The sequence below is a fragment of the Haplochromis burtoni genome, unplaced genomic scaffold, assembly GCF_018398535.1.
Source record: "Haplochromis burtoni strain Fernald_Lab_line unplaced genomic scaffold, NCSU_Asbu1 Contig_1807, whole genome shotgun sequence".
Lineage (NCBI taxonomy): Eukaryota > Metazoa > Chordata > Actinopteri > Cichliformes > Cichlidae > Haplochromis > Haplochromis burtoni.
The window spans coordinates 2647-14357 of record NW_024584168.1 but is presented as its reverse complement, the minus strand read 5'-3'; the positions used below and the strand labels follow the sequence as shown (position 1 = coordinate 14357).

Below are 11711 nucleotides of genomic sequence, written 5' to 3'. Positions count from 1 at the left end.
GCATTTACTGATAGGGTAACTGAAAAGGTTGAAATGCTTGCAGCTCACCCCGCTCAGCTGCATGTATTGTAAAATCCATAGAATGAGACACAAGCTGTGTCTCAATTCAGGTGCTGCATCCTTCAGAGGACCCGGCCAATGTGGAACGAGTCCTCCGATGACCAAGAAGGCCAAAAGTGCGAGGCTGTGAAATGGGACGGTCAAGCCATCAGATTTGCGTCACCTGTCTCGGTGGATTTTAGGGAGCAAAGAGTCATCTGCTCTTTGCTCCCTAAAATGTAACACGACATTGGAGTAAATTCTCTTCCATCTCACACTTCTGTTTAATAAGTTTTCTGTTTGAAGTTTATTCAGCTGTGTGAAAACTATAACTTTAATCTCAGCCAAACCGATTTACTCCGGAACAAATAAAACACTGATGAAAGCCAAACAATAACATTTTTAAGTTACCTAAGAGACTTATATATCGTGTTTAACCTGAATTTCCCAGAGGAACCCACCCAAGGGATTAATAAAGTTTAATCTAATCTAATCTAATAGAGGCGAAGGAGGTGCGGAGGCTGGCCGCACGGAAGGCAGGGGCGGCGACGCAGGCGAAGGAGGTCCAGAGGTTATCCCTTTTAGTGGAGTCAGGCTGCTCAGGTTTTGACCACTTAAAAGAGAGGTTTTCCACAATTCCTATCTTCTTCCAAACTGACTTATCTCGCCAGTTCGTCATTGAAGTGAACGCCGTGGGATAAAATGCATGAAGTATGTTGCAAAATTGCAAAAAGCGAAGGAGGATTCAGAGAAAGGTAGACATGTCATTTGGGGACTAGATAGCCCTCAGTGACTTAATCTGTCACTGAGGGCCAACAACTGATTTTTGTATGTTGTAATATGTTTCTGCTTTGCTATAAAAAGTTTCAGACACAGCTGAAATGAGGAACTGCGCCATGCATGTGGAATGTGTGAGACAGTGTGTAGAGCCATAATAGGTGATGATGGAAAGATTGAGGCTCAGGTCGGTATGCCAAAAAGTGAAGACACCGCACTTGACCTAAGAAATGAGAAACTGTGCCAAAGTTTAGTTTAGTTTTGGACATGATGGGGTGGAGACCGCAGAGCCTGAAAAGAAAAAGAAACTGTTGTTATGGTGAGATAAATAGGCAATGCGATGCCTTGAGAGCTCAGAGCTCACATGACTCTGTTTGCTCTTCCATGCGCATGGTAATTAAGGTGTTGATTGCAGCTAACCGTGTTTGCGGGCTTAATCAAAGTTCAATGACAGTAGTTCACAATCAACATGTTCATAGAGTACACTTATTGTAAGACAATCATGCACAAGCTCTCATGGGCCACATAAAATGACATGGCGGGCCTTGAGTTTGATACATGTGGTATAAACAGTCTGATTAAAAAACAACAAATGCGTGTGAAATATCACTGAAAATGGACAGAGTGACTTCCTATGGATGCACATAACTTAATTACCATTTAGACATTTAGATTGTATCATGTTATAGCAACATAACTGAATCCAACAAATTCTGGTTGCTGATGTCCATATAAATCTCACATGATTGAATTATTTTCATCTTGGAAAAAAAAATATTATTTAGTTCAAGTTATATTTTAGTTTCTTGTGAATGACAATGGGTAAACAAAGACCAGAGGCTCTTTTTTAACCCATTGGAGGAATATCAACACATGTCAGTGTTTACCATATTTATCATAGTAAACAAAAAAAAAATGAGGGAAGAAAATTAATCATTGTTTTGACCTGAAGTATCAGGGCCGTTGTGGATTCCTTTGTCATCTTGGACTTGAGAATTATCAATTATCAAGTCAAAGGAAACCTTTGTGTACTTTTGAGACCTGGGACATCAATGATCTCTGTTTCTGCCCAGGGGGCCAATTTGGACATAGTAGAGGAATATAAACACCTTGGAGTATTGTCATGATAAGCTTTGTGTGTCAGGCAGTGGTGGCTGGAATGGGTTTATTCCTGGGTCTACAGTTAAAGAACGAAACTGGGAAGGCAGATACTAAACAGACATCATTGTACAGAGGATTACCACAGGGCACACAGCAACACTGGACGAGGGGAGGCACAGATAATATATACAAGAGGGAATCAGGACAGAAAGGAAATACCTGGGGAACATAGCTGAACATGATCTAACTGTCACAGTCTGCTGAGACGGACCGTGTAGAGTGTGTGGAGTGTTTGAGGTAGATCCAAGAGCAGACACAGATAAGGAGACACAGACACACAGATACTGAATCTCAAACTGAAGACGAGCCTGTATTTGGGCCGAGAACAAGAGTGCAAAACAAAAGACATAACAAAAACCTAAACTGGAAAATACTAGAAATGTCTATGAGAAATGACTATTGGAAAATGACTATGAACAAGATTTTGTGCAGGTGCATGAAGAAACTATGAAATACATGAATTAGATAACATGAACATGACCTGCACAAAATCCTGAAAAAACACTTAACCTGACATGAGGGATGGAACACAGATGACATGACAATGAACAAAGTGACACTGAGGACTTAAATACACACATGAGGCGATCAGAGGAAGTGGAGACACATGAGGACAGCTGACTAAAATAAAACATAATGACGACACAGGGGAGAGTAAAACTAAACACTTTGTACAAGAAACACAAGACCTTTCAACACAAAACAAGAATCATAAAAATACAGATAAGACCATGATGGGTTTGTCTAGCACCAACCCACCACTGGAACGAGACAATTTTACTACAACAGCAAAGCAAGACGCAAGTCGGCAAAGTTCTTTGTATTGCTAGTGCACAAGGGAGACCCGACTGAAGTCGAGTGTTGTTCCGCCCACTTGACCTCCGTCGGACTCTCAGCCAGGTTCCCTGTAGCGCTCCTTCTGTTGTGGTTACATGAATATGCATAGGTTCATTAACATATGACATCTCACATAGGCGTACATGTGAACAAAGAATACCTTGTCTGTATGTCGTGTAGGTATGTATGTTTGTGTGTGTGTGTGTGGGGGGGCAAGATGTGACCCTGTGAATGACTTCCCTAAACTCTGGTGCCAGGAGTCCAGCGGTCCACCTAAACAACAGGCACTTATACTTAAACAGATACAGAGTACGTGTCCTCCTATAGTATAAATCAGGTACGACCTCTCTCATGACCTTAAGATCTGTGTGCCTCCCAGAGTACTCTGGGAGGCACACAGTCTTTGCAGACTGCTAAGGATCAGACATCTATCATTATGCAATCGATTATAAAACTCTAAGCATATAGAGTATATATTTCTAAGCATAAATGACAATCAACAATATAAACCTAACAGACCCGAACTTGACAACAAGAAAACACATGGCAGACATGAAACACATGAAGGCCAAGGGAGGCTAAAACACAAGGGGTGAAGACACAAAAAGACCTAACAAACAGAGAATGAAAGGCTGAGCAATTTAGGAGCTTAAGAAAACTAGATGAGCTTAACATAAACAAAATCCAAGAACTCTCAAGTCTTAACTAATAATTGCAAAAACCAGAACTTAACATTTCTTCCATACTAATAAGAAATACACAATACATCGTGAACTCAAAGCAGACGCAACAGTCACTCAGAGAACATAACAATAATGATTAACAAAGCCTCAAAAATACACTAATGCAAAAACACTCCAATAACCATCATAACAAGTACACAATGGCAATATATTGAACTGGATTAAAAACCCAACAGCAATGTAAAGGAAAAAAGCGTTGAAACAGATATAAGGTAAAATCATATTTCAAATATCATTCTACAATATATGTTAAAGGTATCTCAAAGCACTAAAGAAGCTAAAATATATGCAAAGACATTGCATTGTGTTAGCAGATCTTTGACAAGATGAACAAACAAAAATACCACGCCCCTCTAAACCCCTTTGTAAAAGCTGTGCATTACAAACTAACCTTGCAGTGACACATTAAAGGCACAATGAGGAACTCCGTTTTCATTTCTACTTGTTTTCTCTGCAGTCTCAGTAAGTATTGGTACCTTCTTAATCTTAAATTATAACTGCTACTGTTATAAAACAATAAATTAATTAAACCAAATAATCTGCTGTTGTTATCCTATTACACTAACTGTTCACTCAGATTATATGTATTCTTTTAGGCTGGATCTCTGTCTCAGGTTTTGAGTCTCAGACTGTGGAGGTCCAAGCTGGTAAAGAAGTCATACTTGAGTGCTCCAACAGTTCAAGTCTTCAAACATACACAGAGTGGTTCAGAATGGTCAACAAAACTACCAGCTGTATCTCCTCAATGTTTGGGTTTCATAGTCAAGCTTCGTTTTGTGCTGGATTTAAAAATGAAAAATTTAAAATGAGTTCCAACATCACCTATATCTTTCTTACAATCAAGAGGGCAAATATATCTGACGCTGGGCTGTATTTCTGTGGATTTTACATCAATAGACTTATAGTCTATTATAATGCAACAGAGTTAAGAATTCAAGGTAAGCTTCTGTTTTTTATGTTGATATGTAAAAATGTAGAAACTGAAATTAAGAGGTTTTTTTCTCTCTTAAAGATTTTACTTCTAAGTTTCATTTTCAAACTTAATATAGCAGAAATAACCACACTGAAATGTTTTCATCTTAATTATTTTAGAAGAGCCTGATAGTATGACACGTCTGATGAGCATCCTGGGTGGTCTGACTGGTTTACTCACTATAGTAGTCATTATTCTGGTTCTAAAAATGAAGAAACTTCAAACAGGTAAATTTAGCTATAAGGTGCTGCACTTCCTCTGATAAGGTGGTTGAGAAGTCATTTAGCCATTTAGCTGTGCTTGAGGAACTCCTTTCATTTTATTCTCTGGAAGATGGTCTCTGCAATTAGATTTAACTGAAAGGACAAAAAATCCGGTCTCATTGTGTTCTATATTCACATATACATTTCAGGCTGAGTTTTATGATTGTTTATTAATACTTTATTTTCTTTAGCTGAGGTTAAAGAAAATGAAAGATTCTATTTTATTCTTTCTTGAATTTTCACTTTGATGCCACAGACACTGTTGTTCATCAATGGCATGTTTAAATCCAATTTAAAATCATAGCATACAGTTTTCCTATGTGAGAAATGCTTTATTTTGTTTATTTCTTGAATGCAGTTCCTTAAGCACCACTAAATGGCTAAATGACTTCTCAACCACCCTATTATTTCCACCATTGAAAACCATTCTAAACCATCTTTGTAGTCATTCCCACTCCCACCACATTTTCCTATGATGTCACACTTACATTCTTAAATTTATAATGTATATAGTGATGTTTTTTACTGTTTGTAAGCTCATAAAAACTGATGAATGAATGAATGTGGAAATCAATAATAGTCAAAGGAAAATATGGCACACAGAAATAAAGTGTCACTGTGTGCAATTTAAATCTGTAAACTGATTGTAACATTTTGCTAACTTTAAAATTCATGTAGAATCAAGAGAAACTGTGAGTATAACAAAGCCTATAAACAACCATACTGTATATTCAAAAAAATGGGTACATATTCAAATTTGCAGTACTTTTTGAGTAGTTGAGTACTTTTGAAAAGTTTCAAGTATTTCTATTCAATATTTCTGGAAGCTAAAATATGTGCGAAGGTATTGCATTGTGCTGGCAGGTCATTGGCAGGATGGAAAACAAAAACACTCCGCCCCTCAAAGCCCATTTATAATTGCTGTGCTACAAACTATCTTTACAGTGACACATTAAACACATGATGAGGAGTTTCATCTTGATAACAGCTTTGTCTCTTTGCAGTCTCAGTAAGTACTGGCACCTTATTACTCTCAATATTACTCTCTTAGTTACTTTGATTAGCATTACTTACTTTGATTGATTAGATCACATTACATTAAAGTAAGTAAACCACATCTACTGATGTTACCCTGTTACAGTAACTGGCCATTGGGCTCAAACATATACTTCATGTTCTTTCATTTTAATCTGGAACTTTGTTTCAGGTTCTGAGTTTCAGATTGTGCAGGTCCAGCCGGGGGAAGAAGTTACACTGCGATGCTCAAAGATTTCTGGAAATCTAGTAGCGACGGGCTGGTTCAGAGTGATCAACAAAACTAAGCCCAGCTGTATTTCCTCTGTGATTGAATCTTGCAGTGAACCTTCATTCTGTTATGGATTTAAAAATGGACTCTTTGAAATGAGTTCAAATGTTACCTCTGTCTTTCTCAAAATAAAGCAAGTGAATATATCTGATGCTGGGCTGTACTTCTGTGGCTTTTACACAAGTGCACACACAGTATTTTCCAGTGCAACAGAGTTAAGAATCCAGCGTAAGCTTGATTTTTCTCTTTCAGTTCAGTTTGTACATCATATGTGGCACTGACATGGCTTAAAAACAAGAAATCGCAAAGTTGTCTTATCTCTGTTTTTCTTTAAGGTGGTGGCTCCAATGATACAGAAGATTTTAAAACTGAAAGTAAGATTTTTTTTATTTTTTTATTCTGCACATAATGTATAATGATATTTCTACAGCAACCAGATGGAAAAAGTTAAAACTAATTCTTTTTGTAGAAGGGCCTGATAGAGTTACATACCCGATGAGCATCATGCTGGGTGTTGTGACTGCTTTACTGACTATAGTGGTTGTTATTCTGGTTCTAAAAATCAGGAAACTTCAAACAGGTAAAATTGCTATATGTTGTTTCACTTATTCTTGTAAGCTGATTCGCAAGCCAGATCATGGCAGGTAATTAACTGTTTATTTGGAATTTTAGCTGCACATGATGAACTTCAGCCAGAAAGAAGCACGGTAAACCCCTTTTTTTCTTTCTTTCTTTTTTTATACATACGTTAACTGTATGCTGTGATTTAAAAGTTGCGTTTAAACATGCATTAAGGAGGGGTTAAAGTTAAAGTAGGAGGGAAACAAAAACTCAGAACTTCTTCTGAGCTCCAGTACATTTTCATGTAAATGCTGTGAATTGCTCACCTCTACTGCAATCCAATATTTACTGCTCCTTGTGGATTTAGCCAACTAAATTCAACAAGACATAAACAGATGTTTCACAAGCTTTATGGCTGATTTCCAACTACTAGACACTAAAAAGTTAGTATAAAATCTAAAATTTGGTGATTGAATCTGATCAGCATCATCACCAAAATTGAAATAGTTTGGACCACAGTTAACTTTATCAAACTGCGGAGTGCTGTTTTCCATGCAACTTTTGAATAATACAGAATTTGTATATTTCACTTTGTTTGGCAATTATTTAACAAAAACTCATGTATGGATCTGATATTTTATTTAAAAACACAAATAATTTTATAAAATCAGGACATAAATGCAATAATTGAATTTATAGTTTGTAAAATTTCACTTCCTCAACAGACCTTACGTTTGAAAATAACATCTCATCTTGCTCTCATGTCTTGTCTATTACAACTTTCTCCATTTCTGTGCCACAATTTTTTTTCACTCCCTGCTAAATACAGTAGCTGTACATTACCAGTTGGACACATTTTGTGACAAACTTTGCATAAACAGTTTGCATTTGGTAACATTTATTGAGCTGTTTGAAAATTTAAATTTGAAATTACCTGCCACATGAAAAAAAATAATTACTCCTCTTCTCTAGTGATAGCTAGATGCTGAAATAGTTCCACATTTTGTTTGTTTTTTTGGGTTTTTTTTTTTTTTGGGGGGGGGGGGGTGTTTAAATGAGTTGTATAAATGATACAGCATTTAAATATGATTTTCAGAATTTGAGCCCCGATGATTTGAATTATGCAGCTCTGAGTTTCCAGACAAAAGCCAAAAGAAGTTGGAGGCCTGCGACACAGAGAGAACTGGAGCCCCATGTTGTGTATGCCGCCACAAGATAGACTCAGCAAGTGGCTGGAAATGCACAGAATTGAGAATTTTAAAAGTTGAACTCATGATTTATGTTAATATGCTGATGTGTTTTTGTGCATGTGTGGCAGGTGTTAGGACACCTTGAAAAAAAACAAATAAATAAAATGTAATATACAGATTGTGTTTACATTCACTCTTTGCATCTCTGTGTCTTTCTTATTTATGCGACTTTGTTCTAAGAGGAAAAAGTCATACACTGAAAGGTGGTGATGGAGGAGGAGTCAAAAATGCCACAGACTGTCAGAGTTTAATGCCCTGATCTGCAAAGAATGAGGTACATGACAGGAAGAGAGAGAGCTCTGTGTGGTCTCAGTACAACTGAGGCAAAGATTATGCAGCTTCTAAAGTCAAAGTTCAGCTGCAGCCATAGAAGGCTGTGTTCCATTTGAAAGTGTCATCAGTCTATCTTGAATTCAAACCCTGCTTTGTTATAGCTGTTGATGACACACATACATACACACACATATATGTAATGCACTTTACCTAACCATGACAGTGCAACTTCACTGAAACCTTTAAAATATCTGGTATTTTAAAATTAATGACTAATTCATATTTTTCATTAAAGTAAAGTTTTAGAAGGCACTTTGCATTCATTTATTCGTTCATTCATTCATTCATTTTACCTTGTACCTTAAAATTTCATTGCAATTTCATGAATAAGATTTACCTGCTGCAGGCCTGATAGATAAACAGGTGGATGGTACATTCAGTGGCAGGTATAAATATTCACAGCCATCTTTTCATTTATATGCAAAAATCCTAATTAGATTTAGTTTGTATTCATGTTTTTAAACCAAATGTTGAATAAATCTATGATAGAATGGAGAGCAGGGTGGTCATTGCCTTTTCCCCAAGCATCCCAGAACAGAGCCCAGTCCCACCGTGACCCTGGGTTGCTACACGATTATAAAATAAAAGGACTGTTAATATAAATATTATATAAAAATCTGGTTATAATACAAATTCCGGGCAGCACGGGCACGGTGGTTGGCACTGTTGCCTCACAGCAAGAAGGCCCTGAGTTCAACTCCACCATCAGGCGAGGGTCTTTCTTTGCAAGACATGCAGTTAGTGGCGTTAGATTAATTGCCCATACATTCACACCCATGGGTGTGAATGTATGGGCAATACCCGGGTACGCGTCTATGTGTTAGCCCTGCTGGGGACCTGTCTAGGGTGTTCCCTCCCTCTCGCCCTATGACAGCTGGGATTGGCTTCAGCGCCCCCTGTGACCCTGAAAAAGATAAGCAGAAGTGAATGGATGGATAGATAATACAAATTCCTAGATATTTGTTAGATCCTGCAAGAGTAATAAGGGTGAGAAGACTTGGAAGAAAAATGCCATACTCTCTAGGACTAGGCTCACTATTTATGATGACTTAGACAAATAATGTAAATGTATGTTAGATTTGTCAAGGTTCGGTGGGTAGAAAGGGGAACCAAACACTGGACACTTCCAAGAGAAAACAGTGAATTTATTTAAAATGATTAATACAAAGAAACGGGCTGGTCTGGACCGGTGTCACCTGTGACACATGAAACACATTAGGAATTTTCATGTTGATTGAGGATTGATGATGGCTTGAATTTCACATGGACTGATGAGCCTTTTTTTTTTTTAACTCAGTCCTTAAAAGAACATACCTAGTGGACAACCACACCTTCTACCCGAACTTCTACCCTACTCAAATGGAGAAACTCCAGTAACCATCGAGGTTCTGTAGTTGTGGGCGTATTCCACCCACACCAACTGGTTGCTCCACGTGGTCTGGATGGAGGAGGCGCCGCACCACAGGACAGCTCCTGCTTGGCCCTCTCTGCTTGTCCATTAGTCTGGGGGAAACCTATGGACAAACTCACTTGGGCCCCGAGTTCGGAGCAAATCTCCCTCCACACTTGGGAAGTGAAGTGGGGCCCCCGATCAGAAACGATACCCTGAGGGATACCATGTAGACTGAAAACATGCTGGGTGAGAATTTTGGCAGTCTCCAAGGCAGTGGGCAGATTGGGGAATGCCACAAAAGGAGCTGCCTTGGAGAACCAGTCAGCAATAGTGAGGATTGTACACAGCAAATTCAAAAGTGTTAAATTTTTTGGTGTTAATAGTCTCCTTGCAAAAGTAGAGTTAATTTTACTCTAAGTAGAGTCACATTCTTTTAATGTAACTCTGAGGTGTAAAATGATAGTAGTTAAAATCGAGTGTTAAAAATGAGTGTTTCTCTGTCAAATCTGGAGGTGTTACAATGGAAACATTAACTCTTGACCTCTTAACTCTGAACTCCTAGAGGGGCTATGACACCAACAGAGTAAATTCACAGACTCCGCCCCCAGCACGGCTCCAATCGAAGCTGAAGTGAAGCCGTTTCAGAACATTTTGCTCTACATATTTGAGTTGTTTGCCATGCTTGGTAAGTCATTTTTTCAAAGATTGTTTCAATTTTATATGAGCTTTTACTTCTGTGGCTCTTTGGAGTTGAGACAAAGCTGTGTGAAAGGCATTAGCCATGTTGCTCGCTGATAGCATAATATTCTGTTTTAGCTAGCTGAAAGGTATTGTTTGCGGGCAAATACCACAGCCTTGAAAAAAAGCTTGCATGTGAATTTTCAGTCAAACTTTTGGTCAAATACACCTAAAACAATGTCTAGAATGTGAAATGTTGGTATAATGGTGCTACTTGAAGCCTGAAAACGATCGCCCATAAAAAAAAAAAAACGAGCAAACAGCAGTAGCAGACGTCCTGACTGGATTCTACGTTAGCATAGATCCCTCCAGAGTTTTGTGCACACGGTTTAGGTAAAAATGAAAAAGGTTGAGGTTTTACATTTAGTTCAGTATTACCTGTTGCCTGTGTCCTTGTCTTTTGGGAAAATACTTTACACAAGTAATGGCTCAAAGAGGATTCCTTTTTTTTTTACTGTGCTGCAATTGTTTACTGGATTATTTGTGCCATTAATTAGTGTCAACTAATTTTTATTCGAATCTCCGCACAGGATATGCTTGTGAAGATGGAATATGGGGGAGAGCAGAAGTGCGTTGAAGTTCCACAAAGGGATGAATGAAGGACATGCATATTGTATTGAAGAAATAAGTGATGAGATGCTGTTATTTGCATTTACCATGTCAGACCTTTTGATAAACAAATTCTAATGAAAGTGAGAACATGTATACTGTTACATCTTTCAGAAAATGTTTTGAAATTGTGGTGCACAGTTCAGAATAAATGTTTTTCAAAAACCATTGCATCTTTTTAGTAAATGTTTATTTCCAAAAGAAATTTCTAGAAGTTCAGAACAGTAAAATTCCCGCTTTTTAGAATGAATTAGAAGATAACTCTTACGTAGTTAAACTAAAATACTCTTTGAGAGTTAATATATAAACTCTTAACACCAAGTGTTAAATTATCAACTCCAGACAGATTTGGTGTTTAACACTAAATCAGAGTTAACGTACCAACTCTCCAAAAAGAGTTAAATTAACACTCTCTGGTGTGGACCCATATAGACACTTTAATAGTGTTGAAATCAAATCCGACAGTGTTAATTTGGACATGCTGGATTTGCTGTGTAGTGTTACTGCCAAGGGCGGGAGACCAGTCGTGACGTTCTAAGCAGTATGTGACCACGGCCATTTGGGAACGGGCAGTGGTCGAAACAGGCCTACAGGCGGGGTGTTCGGAATATTGTTCTCGGCACACACCAAACAGGCCGCCATGTACTCCTGAGTGTCTTTAATCAGAGAAGGGCACCAAAACATTTGTTGAAGAAATTGAACTATTTCTTCAACGAGGGCTCAATGGG

At 38.0% G+C, this 11711-nt stretch overlaps 1 protein-coding gene across 1 annotated transcript; it reads left to right on the top strand.

The window, feature by feature from the left end:
* Window positions 1–5756: 5756 nt before the first annotated feature.
* On the top strand, window positions 5757–7887 carry LOC102298228. The gene is made up of 6 exons (XM_042217312.1): window positions 5757–5803; window positions 5984–6378; window positions 6435–6473; window positions 6569–6679; window positions 6772–6834; window positions 7770–7887. Exons 1-6 carry the CDS (start codon window positions 5757–5759, stop codon window positions 7877–7879), a joined length of 765 nt encoding a protein of 254 aa, XP_042073246.1. The 3' UTR covers window positions 7880–7887.
* Window positions 7888–11711: the final 3824 nt, after the last annotated feature.